This window comes from Macaca nemestrina, chromosome 6 (genome assembly GCF_043159975.1).
Source record: "Macaca nemestrina isolate mMacNem1 chromosome 6, mMacNem.hap1, whole genome shotgun sequence".
NCBI lineage: Eukaryota > Metazoa > Chordata > Mammalia > Primates > Cercopithecidae > Macaca > Macaca nemestrina.
In genome coordinates this window covers 139285719-139302028 of record NC_092130.1, presented here as the reverse complement: position 1 = coordinate 139302028, position 16310 = coordinate 139285719, and the positions used below count along the sequence as shown (strand labels likewise).

General features: G+C 37.3%; 1 protein-coding gene across 4 annotated transcripts in view; it reads right to left on the bottom strand.

The window, feature by feature from the left end:
• LOC105487452 (3-oxoacid CoA-transferase 1) overlaps nucleotides 1-16310 on the bottom strand; it is a 144852-nt gene that overhangs the window by 74980 nt on the left and 53562 nt on the right. For all 4 annotated transcript variants that reach the window (XR_011625050.1, XM_011750900.3, XM_011750902.3 and 1 more), the window contains exons 8-11: nucleotides 7864-7971; nucleotides 6100-6214; nucleotides 3382-3476; nucleotides 704-752 (exon numbers count right to left, since the gene is read on the bottom strand). Coding sequence is in view for 3 of the 4 variants with exons in the window: in XM_011750900.3 (XP_011749202.1) it covers nucleotides 704-752; nucleotides 3382-3476; nucleotides 6100-6214; nucleotides 7864-7971 (367 nt within the window). In the remaining variant the exon portion in view is untranslated. The remainder of the gene's footprint in view (nucleotides 1-703; nucleotides 753-3381; nucleotides 3477-6099; nucleotides 6215-7863; nucleotides 7972-16310) is intronic.

The following is a 16310-nucleotide window of genomic DNA, read 5'->3' as shown; positions in this document are numbered from 1 at the left end:
CCCAAACGTCCATCAGTGACAGACTGGTTTAAGAAAATGTGGCACATATACACCATGGAATACTATGCAGCCATAAAAAAGGATGAGTTCGTGTCCTTTGTAGAGACATGGATGCAGCTGGAAACCATCATTCTTAGCAAACTATCACAAGAACAGAAAACCAAACACCGCATGTTCTCACTCATAGGTGGGAACTGAACAATGAGATCACTTGGACTCGGGAAGGGGAACATCACACACCGAGGCCTATCATGGGGAGGGGGGAGGGGGGAGGGATGGCATTGGGAGTTATACCTGATGTAAATGACGAGTTGATGGGTGCTGACGAGTTGATGGGTGCAGCACAGCAACATGGCACAAGTATACATATGTAACAAACCTGCACGTTATGCACATGTACCCTAGAACTTAAAGTATAATAATAATAAAAAATAAATTAAAAAAAAAATGTTCTCTATTCACAGGCAGGACCCTGACTGATTGACCCATCAAAGCTCTTCCACTAAATGTGCCGTCATCTACATTTCTTCCTTTATCTTGTTCATTCCTGAACGAGGGAAGACCTAAAAAAATCTTGTCTCCCCTCCTCAACAATGAATACTATGGAGTGCTCTCCAGGAAAAGACAAAGAATTGAGTCCAAACTCTTATTATTTAGCACAATATTAACAGCAAAGGGAAGGGCCAGAAATAAGTGAGCTTACCTGCATTGATGAGATCTGCATCAGCTTCATGTTGTCGTGGATATGGACCCTGTCAAATACAGCATACATCCAATCAGTAAATGAAGATTCTCACTGAATCACATATTAAAACTGTAATATAAGTAACTTCCCTAAAAACCCTAGAAATGTATCATCCGAAGACTAGAGGTAAACTTTTGAAAAATAATTCTGTTGTGTCCATGGCTTTGTTTCTTATGTTAGTCTTTTCTATACTAAAGTTGTGATTGGGCAAATGAAAAATATTTTCTAAAAATTACCAATTTAAAAGAAATGCTATACTATTAGAAATACAAGTCCATAAAACAAAAAGTAATTATTTAGTCCCTACTATGAAAATGTATTAGAAATGTAGGTCAACAAAACTAATGGCAAACCTAATGTAGGCCAGGGCAGTGGCTCATGCCTGTAATCTCAGCACTTTGGGAGGCTGAGGCAGGATGATCACTTGAGGTCAGTTTAAACCCAGGCTGGCCAACATAGTGACACCCCATTCTCTTAAAAATATAAAAATCAAAGAAAAAAGATTTAGTACCTACTATGCAACCAATGTTATTCAAAAACTTTTCCATGAGGATTAATGAATACGAACTACATCACATTATTTGGCCAGAAGGACCTGGAGAGACAAACTTTTAGCTTTCTGATTTGTAAACTGTAGGCCTGAATTTGGGTTTCTAATCTTACTCCTCACTACATCTAAGTTTTTTTTTTTTTTTTTTTTTTTGAGACGGAGTCTCACTCTGTCGCCCAGGCTGGAGTGCAGTGGCCAGATCTCAGCTCACTGCAAGCTCTGCCTCCCGGGTTCACACCATTCTCCTGCCTCAGCCTCCCGAGTAGCTGGGACTACAGGCGCCCGCCACCTCGCCCGGCTAGTTTTTTGTACTTTTTAGTAGAGACGGGGTTTCACCGTGTTAGCCAGGATGGTCTCGATCTCCCGACCTCGTGATCCGCCCGTCTCGGCCTCCCAAAGTGCTGGGATTACAGGCTTGAGCCACCGTGCCCGGCCTACATCTAAGTTTTGATATACTTATGTCCTTATGTTCCTTTTGCACAGCTACTCTCAGTAAAGTTTTTTAAATTTTCCATATGTTTTTATAACATAACTCTATTTAAATAGGGCAAGTAGTTAAAGAATATCACATATATTCGATGAAAAGGGAGGAAACTATAAAAAAATAAAAAGGCATAAGATATAAGATGGAGCCAAAAATGAAGAAATATTATTGGCTGTGAAATTTTTACATACTTTCTAGAGAGAGACCACAAATTTATCCTGTAAACTGAGGTGGCAACTAATGTTCAGAACTATGTAAATTTTCCTTTAAACACTGGCCACGGATAATCCACAAATTTATTTCCCTTTTCTTCAAAACTAGGAATTTGATCACTCTATAATCTCTAAGGCACCTTAAAAACGCAAATCTTTGGCCAGGCGCAGTGGCTCACGCCTGTAATCCCAGAACTTTGGGAGGCCAAGGCGGGTGGATCACAAGGTCAGAAGATCGAGACCATCCTGGCTAACGTGGTGAAACCCCGTCTCTATTAAAAATACAAAAAATTAGCCAGGCGTGGTGGCGGGCACCTGTAGTCCCAGCTACTTGGGAGGCTGAGGCAGAAGAATGGCCTGAACCCAGGAGATGGAGGTTGCAGTGAGCCACTGCACTACAGCCTGGGCGACAGAGAGAGATTAGGCCTCAAAAAACAAACAAACAAAAAAAGAGCAAGTCTTTGACTTCCACATGAATCTGCTTTTATCCAAACATATATCATTTTTGTGTCTGAAAATGTCACGATTATTGCCTCAATGAGTATCAACTATATGCCCATGATCATTATTTATATTTTGAATTATGAATATGTTTCCATATGCATAATTTCTATTGCATTAACAGTTATGATCTACTGAGAAATAAAAGATTATGAATAGACAAACCAAATCCCTGCCATTGTTAATTAAATTAAAATGTCATACAGGAAGTAAAAAATATATGATTTTACTATAATAATGAAAAAATATGGCCTAACTAAGAAAACTGAGTTCATTTGGATGCTTAATCTTAAGGAAGAAAAAAATTTAACCTTTTGGACAATAGGGCCTCGAAAGGAGAATGAGATGAGAACTTCTACAGTTTTTTGAGGCAATCAACTCAAACAATGTCCCTGTCCTAAAGTGGAAACCTTCCTCTTCAGTTTCGCACTCTGAGGTTTAATTTTATTTAACATAGAACTGTTGAGAACCTTCATTATCTTGTCCAACAACAGAAGGATGAGAAAGAGTTTACACAGGAAATCATGAGGTCTCTCTGAATCAGGTTCCACATGGGAGATGCAGTCAGAAAGCCCAGAGTCAGGAACGCACCATCTACTACATAAAATACAATACTATCTTGCTCACATTTTAAGGGAAAAATTCAATATTTTATTATGATAAAAAGGAAAATAAGGTTGGGCACTTTAAGCAGTAACTCAGATTTCACTGTGTGTGACGGATGCACTAAAATCTCCAGTTTCAGCATCATATAATTTATCCATGTAACCAATAGTCACTTGTACCCCAAAAGCTATTGAAATAAAAAAAAATTAATAAAAAATTTCACAACATGAAATATCTCATTCTTCATTAAGATTGGATTTTAAAAAACAAATTTTCATCTTACCAAACCCAGGACTCCATTTTCACTTTGAAGATGAACAGTCATATTTGGGCTGATAAAGTTGCTAGCCAGGAGAGGGATTCCTATGCCCAAATTAGCTAGAAAAAAAAGATGTTAAGGTCCAGCATATAAAAGGTAGAGAAGTTATACCATAAATCTTCTACATATATAGACTCCAATCACCCTCTGGGCATTATTTTGTAATTTTTCAAAAAAAGTCTCTAATTAGTCATATCTTTTTCAATAACATTAATATGCTTTCCCACCAATATCAAAGTAGTGGCCTCAGAAGCTAGCCATTTGTTACATTTTAACAAAAATATAAGCACATTTTCATTAATGTGCTCTACAAATTTGGGTTGATGTATTATGACTGATTATTAAACACGGCTTGACTTTTAAAGAATTATTTTCACTATTCAAAACTCCTGCCAAAAGATCATTTTTTATCATCTTTATTGATAAATGGAGTTACCATTTTTAAATTTTAAAAAAGTTTTCTGACAATACCAAAATTTCTGCCTAAAAGTATATCAGATCCTTTGGGTCTCTATGGTAACATTCATTGGTAACTGAATGTTCTGTGACATAAAAAGAAAAGTGGGGAAGAAATTACATTTCAGCAAATACAATTGAGCTCATATATAAAGTAGCTGTTGTTAAGGCATCAAAGAGTTAACTGAGGTTGTTGCATCATCTTCCTTATATGATCAAAACAGGAGTGATGATGATTACTACTCAATGATGTAGGTTCAATCCTGCCTATCAACACAGGCAGGCTGATCAGATCAAAGATACACTGCCCGGAACTACTGCCCACTACTGTTCACTACCACTGCACACCAAATACCTCACCAGAACTAGTACAAAGAATGATGGCACTCTGATGAGATTCTAACAGTGAAATCTTCATGAATCAAGGCCAGAGGAGGTTTATATATGGTGCCATATTATAAACTACAAAGGCCAGCAGTACAACTGAATGACTCAGGTCACTTCTTATGGATACAGTAAATCTATGAAGCTATGATTATAGCTACCTGATTTACCTCTAATGTTCTCTCACAGTCTAGTACAGTGTTATTTGTGATTTATTTCTCAATAATGCACAGAACACATTGGGATATTAATTCCATTATGAGCAGGTATTTTTAGGACAGAGCAACCCAAATTACAAGCCTGGTACCTCAACTCTTTCATTATATTGTAGCATTCTCTCAGTTCTTTAATATTTTAAAGTCAAACACCAGGGAGGAAAAAAGTCTATGTATTTTGGGTTGAAAAAAAGTAGGAGATATGGAAAGACCATTTACATAAACTGACTTGCAAATATTTTTCACAGGCAATACAATAACTGAATAAAGAACACCTACAATCAGTATTATAGTCAGTGTTTAAATATCAATGGTAAGTCAGGGTAAGACAGGTTGAGAAGAAAGTCCAGTGACCATCTTTCACCTACTAATTCAACTTGGTTGACTCCGTACCTTGCTGATACAAGAGCTGGAAGAGCAGCAACATGCTATTCTTTTCCCTTATGTGGGTTTGCACCATAACACAAGGTGTAAACTGAAAAATGAACAAAAATGAGGTAGAGGTAAAAAGAAAGGAGAAAAAGAAAAGTTCTCCCAGTCAAGATCACAGTCTGGAAGACTGACATTCATGGACTAGGGAAGCTCAGAGAATGGAGACATTTGTCATGTCTCTCATTCTTTTGGTCCTAGGTCTTTAAGTATGGCTTTACTGTATCCACCATTCAACAAAAATTCATTTTATCATATGCTATGTGTATTTATATGTGTTATTTGTATTATATAATTCAATGTCTGCTGTAGTGAAAACTGGCAAAATGGTGAACAGACTTGTTAAATGCATTCAAAATCCAAATATTAATTATGTCTACCTCCTTTTCTTGACAAAGTATCTAAAGCAGAATTTGAATCATTTGTTGAATGCCCTTACAAAATATCAGATATAAAAGGGTACTCACAGGATCTTTTTCAAGAGAATAAGAGGGCTATTAAGAAGTTGGATCTTTCTTTGTAGGTTCTGGATATTAGCCCTTTGTCAGATGAGTAGATTGCAAAAATTTTCTCCCATTCTCGGGGCCTATCATGGGGAGGGGGGAGGGGGGAGGGATTGCATTGGGAGTTATACCTGATGTCAATGACGAGTTGATGGGTGCTGACGAGTTGATGGGTGCAGCACGCCAACATGGCACAAGTATACATATGTAACAAACCTGCACGTTATGCACATGTACCCTAGAACTTAAAGTATAATAAATAAATAAATAAAATAAAAAAAGAAGTTGGATCTTTCAATGAGTATGCAAATGTCAGGATAGAGAGCAAGTAAATAGCACTGGTTATTACTAAGAATTCTGAGATTTGAAAACACTCATCTTGGGTAATCTCTTTTCCCAATAATCTCCCATTAAATGCAAGTTGTACTGAAATCTATTGTGTATTATAAAATAGCTAAGCAAATTATTGATTGCCATTTTGTTTCAAGAAGGCAAAGAGATATCTGTTATATATCTTGACATCTTTGGGTTATATGCCACGTTTTGTAAAAAAAAAAAAAAAAAAACATTGATTAATTACCTTAAAAGTTACCGTAGACTAGAGATGACTCACTATGCAAGAGGTCTAATAGCCTGATCAATATGGGAAAAGCAAAGGCTACGTCTTTGCCCAGGCTCAGAAAGATAAAGGATACCATACATGCCATCCTCAAACTCAAGAGCGGCCCTCTTGATGATTCGTTCCCTTACGTCATCTCCAGGTTTAGCAGATTTGGCTTCCTCATCTCCCTCTTTCCGGATTGATAAACGCTTTAAATTAAACAGAAATAAATTATTCGTGGTTGAAGGTATGCTTTGTATTTTATCACTGCTGAAATAAATTTTACTGGAAAAAAGATGAGCTCGCTCCCATTATTATGAGACAAATCTGCAATATACCAGAGATTTAAAAAAATACTATGGGTGATATTTGATGGTAGAAATAATTCTTTAGGAACTAAATGAAAGTGGTCAGATTTGTTTAAAGAGGAAGATATGCTCTTCAGTCTGTTTGAAGCAAATAATCTGTTACTATCATCACACTGTCTGCTACTTCTGTTACTCTTCCAACTAACTTATCCTCTGGTGCACAGGGACTGGCCAGAAGAATGAAAGAGGAACAGACTTTGGGAATGTGTTTTTCAGGGCTGTCAGAATGTGTTTACCAGGTGTTGCTGCTGCCAATTGCCTGTTTCCACCTGCAAAGTCTAGACTACTTTTACCACAAATGCATCACAGGAATCACAGAAATACGCAGAAACCAGCCAGGAAACTATTTCCTTTATTAAGTCTCTTTGACACAAACAGGCTCATGTTTGCAAAAGTCGCATCCTTTCTTCCTAGGCCCCAACACTGGTTTTGTATTATAAAATGTCTTCCTGTTTGATATCTGTAAGGTAGATATCTCTGGCACCCTACTATATGTCTATTCTGTTGCTGATCCCTAGACACTTCTGAATCATGATAGTAATTCTGGCAAAGTGGCCGTTCTCTGTTCTCACTGGCTGATGATTTAGATATGTGTCCCCTCCAAATCTCAGGTTGAAATGTACTTTCCAATGTTGGAGGTGCGGCCTAGTGGGAAGTGTTGGATCATGGATGCAGATCCCTTATGAATTGGCTTAATGCCATCCCCTGGGAAATGCAGGAGTTCTCCCTCTGTTAGTTTACACACCAGTTGGTTGTCTAAAGGAACCTGGCACCTTCTCTCTCTCTCGCCATGTGACATGCCTGCTTCCCCTTTTCCTTCTGCTCTGAGTAAAAGCTTCCTGAGGTCCTGACCAGAAGCAGATGCTGGTGCCATACTTCATGTATAGCCCACAGAAGTGTGAGCCAAATAAACTTCTTTATAAATTACCCAGTTTCAGGTATTCCTTTACAGCAATGCAATAGGGACAAACACACTGGCCTTAGAATACCTTCAATGCTCCTGGTACCTACATTCCTTGCCACAATCTCATACTCACCAGCTACCCACAGCCCGAAGCTAATTAGAATGACATTCTGCACTCTAGAAAAGTGCAAAGCACCTTCAAGATAGACAATTTTGAACAACCAAACATTAAGATAAGACTTCAGCAGGGGTAAAACCACCAAAGACATGATTATTCTTATGTCCCCTCTAAGACAGCCAGAAAAACTATACATCATAAATTAGGACAATAGAAGCCTGGTAGACACAGCCTAGAGAATCTCATGACATGGTGATACATATTTTGTGATGACAAGGCACTGTCAGGCTGCACAGAGCCATAGATCATCGTATCCCCATTATGATAAGACACATGAGAAGCTCTTACTAAGATCCAAAACCAGACTTTCTGCTCAGCTCCAGTTCCCCATCATCTGGAATGGTCTCAAGGATGCATTATCTCTGTAACTGGATCCGTGAATACTGACAAAGCAGCTAAGTCAATTACCTCAATTCTTTTCTCATATTTTTCTCCCTTTATAAGGCGATGTACATAAATCTGAGGAATATGGATGTCTTCTGGAGCAAATGCTCCAATATCCACAATTTCTTCAACCTAGACAAACAGAAATTTCTTTCAAAGTTAGTGAAAGCTTAAAGTGAATATTTTTAATTTTTTTAAAAGTATATACATCTTCACACACAACTTAGGCTGGATACACGATGTAAATATATATGACAGAATATGAACATTTATCTATGTATGTCTATGTGCACATATGGGTAATGTCTATACACCTCCTGGACCCACAAAAGAGAAGAAATTCAAGTGCATGTTTCTGAACAGAAAATACAGACCATAGAGCTCCAGAAGTTAGCCTTTGCTTAAAAGAGTCTCAGTTACAAATTTGTCAAATTGTTTGTCAGTACGGCTGCTTGAACTTCCACAAATTGCAGCTCAACAATGCAAAACTTGATAGCACATTCCTTAAACACAGATTTTCCTAAATTAATGGGAAATTTATCATATCAAAGACAAAAATCTGTAATAACATCTGCATGGTCAATTGAATAGCTTTTTAAATAAAGATACGAATGCTATTTGTAACAGTTGTAAATTATTCTTGTTAGCTTCCTGGGATTGTGATACAACTGCAATTGCTGAAATAATTTACTTAAAGACAGATAATTCCAATATGGAAACTCAAAACTAAAATATTAATTAACAACTAGAAATACTCAATTTAATTAGAATCAAAGTCATTCACCAAGAATAAGGTCATATCATAACAACATGAAACGCCTCCACATTAGTCTGTTATTTTAGAATTCATTTAAAAGACAATTTTTCTATCAACATAAAACAGTTCAAAATAACAAGGATCAAGAAAAACTAAACTTGACATTGTTGTGGTCAAAGAATTAGCTTTCTGGTGACACACACGCACACAAACACACATACCTTTAAGTTGTGAGTACTCAGCTTAACAGATACACTATCTAAAGCAAATAATTGTTTGCTTCCATGAACTGACTTATACAAGGAGAGTTGTATTGATTTTTGTTTCCTAAACTATTCACTGAAATCTGGAAATCTGTGACGTTAAGTAGCCCTTCTTATGCTGTTGTACTACTATATGCCTTCACTAGGCTCTTCCTACAGTGCAAGAATACCAGGGCTTACAGAAGACATTTTACTCATTGTGCAATGCACACAAATAGCTGAAAAAGGCAAGGACATGGTGGATTAAAGCTATCATCTTTGATAAACAGAAAAATTTTGACCAAAATCAAACAAAAATTCCAAGGAAAGATCAGAAAACATGTCAGCATCCAAGTTGAACTACTGGGTAGAGAGGCACCTGGGGATGAGTGAGGAGACAGGGAAAGTGGGGCCGAAGACCCCTTGCCACTGCACTCTATGTCCTCCCCTTGAAAACTCTCTATGCTCCAGTATTTTCTATTCAAGGTGGAGGTGGGGAATGCAGAGCAGCTAAGCACTACTGCTACCTCTTCAACTGGCTGGAACTTTCAGCCATTAGGGCTCATTCACATCTTTACATATTCAGTTTTAGCCTTCAAAGAAGTTGGTGACTTTAAAAATGTGTTTGTACATTAATCCAGTATCCTGAGGACAGACATGAAGATTTATTATTCATGAAAATACTAACCTCAAAATTTATGGTGTATCCATGTGATTAATCAATATTATGCACTCATAATATTTAATGACATCTCATAATATCATGTTTCATAAAATCAAGATTTTGTATAAGTAAATAAAAATTTATAGAAATGCACTTTGGCATAGACAATTATTTATATACCTACAGAAAACAAAAGGAAACACATGGAAATGCCAAGAATTGTTATCTCTGGGTAACAGCACAAGTTGTTTTTATTTTCCTTTTACTTTTATAATCAAAGGGAAACCCACAATGTTGTTTTTTCAAAAGATGTGATAAACACTAAGTTTCTAAAACTAGGAGATCATAAGTGGGGCATGTGATGAATCTCACAATTAGTTAGACATGTACCAAAGAGGGTATGTTAAAAAGAAAATAGAGATTCCAAGAAAAACTGAAGTTTCTAAACCCTAAAAGCAGTCACAACATTATGAGCTAAACTAAGGAAACCCTTCTTGCCTGCATATTTGAAAATAATAATGCGAATTATTTTTCACGCCTAATGTTGCTCCAAAAGGTCAGGCCCTCAAATCTCTTGCTACAATTGAGACAGCAGCTTCCTATTTGGTCTTCCTGCCTCACCCTCTAGCAGGGGCAAGGAACATAATAAAAAAGGAAGAAAAAAAAAATCAGTATTGCTCACTTAAACTGAAAATGCTGATGGAAACCCGTCACTATTTTCTTTTGGTTCCACCAAAGAATGTTTCAACAGAAAACACCAAATCAAGACAAAGCTTCATTACCAAGGACAATTACATCATAACTCTCAGAACTAACAGAATGAATGTGTCCTGGTAAAACAACTCTGATAAGCAAGAATCTAGCTAAACATAAACAATTACATGTTTTGTCATCCTAATATGAATGGTTTTCAGACTGTAGAAAATGCATGTGCAGCATTTGTCAAAATAACAACACTCAACAGTATTGAAAACATCTATACAAAAATCAAAGCTTTCTCAGAGTTGGTTAGCGGAGTTAATAGTTAAAAAAGAAAATATTTGAAGTACAAACCAAAAGAAGAAAACATGTTTTCAGACAATCTATGAAAAGTGTTAAAAAAAAAAAATGAAGAGGCAGAACTATCTTAATGCTAGCTATTGAAGGGACTGACTCCAGTGCCAGTTTTGTGTGATCTTGAGAACAGTAAGAAAGAAACAATGGAAGGATTAAAAAGTCTAGTGATATCAGGTGATAACATAAGCATTACTGGAAAACCTGATGAGAAAATGATGACTAAAATGAGCTGGTTAGGAAAAACATAAAAATAAAAGACCCCCAGATCCCTTACCAAAGACTGCAGAGTTTTCCTCCTGAAGTTAGAAATGGGTAAGACAGAGTAAAGGACAAAGAAAAAGCCTCAGGGCAAAGCAATAGGCAGATCTAAGTGTCCTCAGGGAAGATCGAGATGGAAGAAAGGTAGCTAAGAACAACCTGGACTTTTCCATGGCACTATGAATAGATGTCATGTCCCACCACTTGCTACAACCAGAAATCCAGACATTTGAGGCTTCTCTAATTGGTACTCGTCTTCAGTCATTAACAGAAAAATAGAGACTAGGAAATGTTGTTATTGATTTGAACTTTGTTTTAAAAGGTTGCTTTCTCTGCCCTGCACTCTTCCTACTTTATAACTCTGAAAACTTATTTTAAAGCTTAGAGAAGGATAAGAATTCATCCCTTGGTGACAATGTGTTTGTGATTGCTTGGCAAACATTACTTATATCTAGGTAAGGGAAGAGAGGAGCTGCAAGGCAATAACGTCCTCATTTTTTATTTTATTTTAGTGACAACCTCAATCTGTTATAGACACAAAAACGGGACCAACCCTAAATGGTGTTAGTGAAAAATGCTGCACACCTGCAAAACTCTGTGTATGATACAAAGTAAGGGCTGTTGAGGGGGAGGAAGGGGAAGACTCACATTCCAGACTTTCTTCCTGACTCATTTTAAGTTTCAAAAAAGTTTAGGAGGAACGTGCTTCTTTTGCCAAAAAGAAAAGAAAAAATCAGAAAACAAGCAATAACGTCTAGAATCATGAGAAACATTAACTCCAAAAGAGAGGGGAGAAAAAGCAGCTGTGGAAGACTAGAAAAATAGAAGGGGGAGACAATAAGCAATAAGAGAAGTTACAAGTTAAATGCAGAGGTGCTCTGGATGTTAAAATGAGTAAAATGAAGAGAAAATGTGAATAAGACCTCATGTTCAATAGATCAATAGGATAACTATAGTTAATAATCTACTGTACCTCTCAAAGCAGCTAGAAGAGAGTAATTTGAATGTTCTTAGCATAAAGAATAGATAAATATGGTAATGGATATCCCAATTACCCTGATTTGATCTTTATGTTATACGAATATATCAAATTATCACAGGTACCCTGAAAACATACAGGTCTATTATGTATCAAAAAAAATAACTTTTTAAACAAGAGGCAATGTAGAGAAAGGGGAGGTCAGCATGTAAGGCATCTTTCTCAAAGATTCAAATGAAGAGAAAAAAATCCAAAGAACCAAGAAAGTGAATATATTCTTAGGCTTCATGCTAAGGAATGATAGGATCAGTACAAAAACACGGAAGAAAATGGTATGAAAGCTAAAAAGGCCAAGGACAGATACATATGGTCTTAGATGTCTATAAGGAAATGCACAAAGATGGAAAAGTTGAGGGGCTACTAACGAATTCGCAACCTTTAAAATGGTGGTACATATGATTGCATAGTCATTATTGAAACTGAGTAGATGGGATCTCCTGCCAACAGACATTCCACAATGCCCAATGAAAAATAAACATAACAAAAAAGCATGTTCTGTCAAGAAAATATGCATACAACTGGGATGCCACTGACCTAGGCATGAAGTGTGGTAAGGAATATTTAAAGTGAGTTTAAAGGGAGAAAGAATATCACACTGATTGTTATATAATGCCCAAAGACAGAGATGATATATTTGTAATAGAAGTGACAAAAATTGGCTCAAATAAGAGATGCCAATTATTTGAACATCTTCTATTCATCACAGTCTGCTGATAACTCTGTATTGCCTTCTGGTAACTTCTGTATTGCCTTCAGAATAAAACAGTGAGAGAAACCATGATTCAGGACCTCTAACCAGCAAGAATAAATTGCTTGGTAAAGTAGAAATGACAGAAATATTGAGAAAAAAATGACAATGTAAAATTGGAATTGGAAATAGACCAGGAAGTGAATCCTAAACGTACACAGAAATATATCCTGGTCTTTGAAGAAAAGATTTCAGTAAGTTCAGAGAAAAGAGAAGCAGGATCAAGAGGTCAGAAACTCAAAATGACGGCCGGGCGCGGTGGCTCAAGCCTGTAATCCCAGCACTTTGGGAGGCCGAGACGGGCGGATCACGAGGTCAGGAGATCGAGACCATCCTGGCGAACAAGGTGAAGCCCCGTCTCTACTAAAAAATACAAAAAACTAGCCGGGCGAGGCGGCGGGCGCCTGTAGTCCCAGCTACTCGAGAGGCTGAGGCAGGAGAATGGCATAAACCCGGGGGGCGGAGCTTGCAGTGAGCTGAGATCCGGCCACTGCACTCCAGCCCGGGCGACAGAGCCAGACTCCGTCTCAAAAAAAAAAAAAAAAAAAAAAAAAGAAACTCAAAATGACAAATGGGCTTATGAAAGATGAGGACTGCAAAACTTCCATTCTGACAATATGAATATGGGTTATATTGACAAGGAAGAGAATGGTTATAAAGAAATGAGTGGGCCAGGCGCGGTGGCTCAAGCCTGTAATCCCAGCACTTTGGGAGGCCAAGACGGGCGGATCACGAGGTCAGGAGATTGAGACCATCCTGGCTAACACGGTGAAACCTCGTCTCTACTAAAAAAAAAAAAAAAAAAAAAATTACAAAAAAAAAAAAAACAAAGAACTAGCCGGGCGAGGTGGCTGGCGCCTGTAGTCCCAGCTACTCGGGAGTCTGAGGCAGGAGAATGGCGTGAACCCCGGAGGCGGAGCTTGCAATGAGCTGAGATCCGGCCACTGCACTCCAGCCTGGGCAACAGAGCGAGACTCCATCTCAAACAAAACAAAACAAAACAAAAAGAAATGAGTATAACAACATGGATAGCTTTGTGTTTCTTCATATTTTATCAGGGCTCCCACAAAAGAGACACATATGACCTAGGACAAATGGAAGTTTTGAAACCTTAAGAGGTCTATCAAAAGATACAAAATCAGAATGAGATGAGGACTCCTCAAAATGCTCAAGATGAGGAAAGGGTGGCTCCTGGGGTGATTTTGTCTCTGCTGCTGCTGCTGGAGAATTTGAAAATGATAATCACTACTGTTTGGGCAGAAGACAGGAAAAAACAGAGCGGTTGAATTTCATTTTGTTTCTGACTTCACCAGGAAGAAAGTAAGTAGAACTAGTATGATTATGAAGAAATTCAATTCCAAGAAGAGATACCCAGATTCTCTGTACCAATTCTAGGCTGTAGACCCACAACATCTATATCCCAGGACCCTTAAAGAGCCTGAAGATACGATAACAGAATTACAGTCAAGCGAAAAATGGTAGAGGTGTCAACTGAGAGGCAAATATACTCCTTTTCAAAAGGAGGGCTCAATCTACAACAGTATTCTAAAATGGATTATTATATACGTGGTCTAGATGGCCATAAAGAGAGAAAACAATTGGACAGCAGTCTAAGTCTTCCCCCCAATTAAATCATGTCATACGATCTTTATTAATTTGTGATCAGGCTAGAACATAAGTAGGCCAGGAAAAAAGCACAGCGTGTAGTTCCACAGAGCCTCTGATCCAGCCCTTCACATAAGAGTCTTATAGACATAGCAGAAAAATGTGACTTGAGCTCATTCACTTAAAATCAACAAATACAAACTAAGCACCTACTAGATTTGGCAAGGAAGAAAAGGTGTATGAAGAAGAGGTGTATGCTCTGGTGTACAGAAAGGTAGACAAATACTTGAAGAACCATAAGTATATGGTGGCTTGACAAAGCCTTAGGGGGAAGTCTTCAGTGCTGTGGTTTTTAACTTTTGAGGGTACATGTACTACTTTAAGAATCTCATGGGTCATTTCAGGTACACAAAGGTTTCTTTAGGTATAAAATCCTTTGTAAGATTCCACGGAATTACTCCACAGACATCTGTCCACCCTCGTCCCCTAGCTCCAGCCTAGAACCCCGCACTAACGATTTGATGTCTTTGTCCTATCCTGTTCAGTCAACATATTTACAAGGCTTTAAATGAAGATAAGGAAGTCAGCATTATAGTTAAGGGGCAAGGGTTTGGGTGCATCTCTTTCTCTAAGAGAGAAGACAATCTGATGCTCATTCCTCCAAGTATTTACCAAAAGAAGTGACAACCATATTCAGGGAGTTGAACCACTCTTTTAAATGCCCCAAGGACGGTATGCCCCTAGAACAAACCAATTACCTTTATACCACAGTCATAAAGAGTCAGTTTTTCTTTCTTGCAATCAAGTGAGCTATTTCTTACCATTAAAACATAGTGCCTGACATAAAACTGTCTGGTTGTAGTAGCAAGAATAGTTGTATTTCATCTGATCATTAGCTTTCTTTTATATGTACTATTAACTATATAAATCCTTTGATTTTTATTTGGCATCCCAGGCCTCACTCATGTTTATCATTATAGTATCAATTTTTAGTCCAATCCTAGAACCACTGTACAGTTCTACCATTCCTTTTCATTCTTATAGCTCTGTTCTTAATTGATGCTATCATGTATATTTATGTCTTATAAGCTATTTTAAATCATCTTTGGGAAAAAAAAACAGGTAAAAATTAAACAGCACATTTATCAAACTGGAAACTGATCCAAGGCCAGAAAGAATAGCTAATTCAATGAAGACAGAAAATGATCTCTACTGGTTAGGGAAATAAAATGGGCAAGTGTTAACTGAATGAACTTCAGCAGGGAGTAAAGTTAATGTCCTAAAATACCTGGCCTAATAGTTTTTTGAAATGCAAATAGAAAGGTTTAGCTAACCACCAGTACAAAGACTATTACGTGACAGAAGTACTTCCAAACACCAAGAGTCTTCCTTTCTCTGTTTGCTGTCCAGTCTCAGAGTTGGTGATAGCACCTTCAACGTAATGTACCTCAATAGAAAACAAAAACAGTCCTTCCTCCCTACAATGCCTCATTTTAAAATGCAGGATGTGAAAAATGGATAAAGCAGTCTGAACTCTAGAGGAAAAGCTTTATCTGAAATAACTCAGTTTGTTAAAACTGACTAGCAGCAAAATTAATAGCTTACATATTAAATCCTTATATTATACAACTTCTGACCCATATTGATTTGAAAAAAGTAGAAATGTTACTTCATATACCATCCCAATAGTTTTTGTAATATGGAAGAATTGTTTAAAAAAATTAAAAGCAGTTTAAATATTTTCATTTCCACTGACTCTCAAACCAAGCTAAAACAGCAAAATACCAGCATTGATTAGACTAACACTTTATTTTTATTTTACTTTTTGAGATGACATCTCATTATGTTGCCCAGGTTTGTCTCAAATTCCTGGGCTCAAGAGATTGTCCTGCCTCAGCCTCCTGAGTAGCTGGGATTACAGGCATGCACTACTATGCCCAGCTGCTAACATTTTTTGTTTGCCCAGAAATGCCAATCTTCTCTTTATGTGTGACTTACTAACATTCAGGCAATATTCTAAATATCCAGATTTCATTTGTCATATCTCTTTTAAAAAAGAAACTTCATTAGGACTGTAGCAAATCCAGAGAAATAATTAAAAT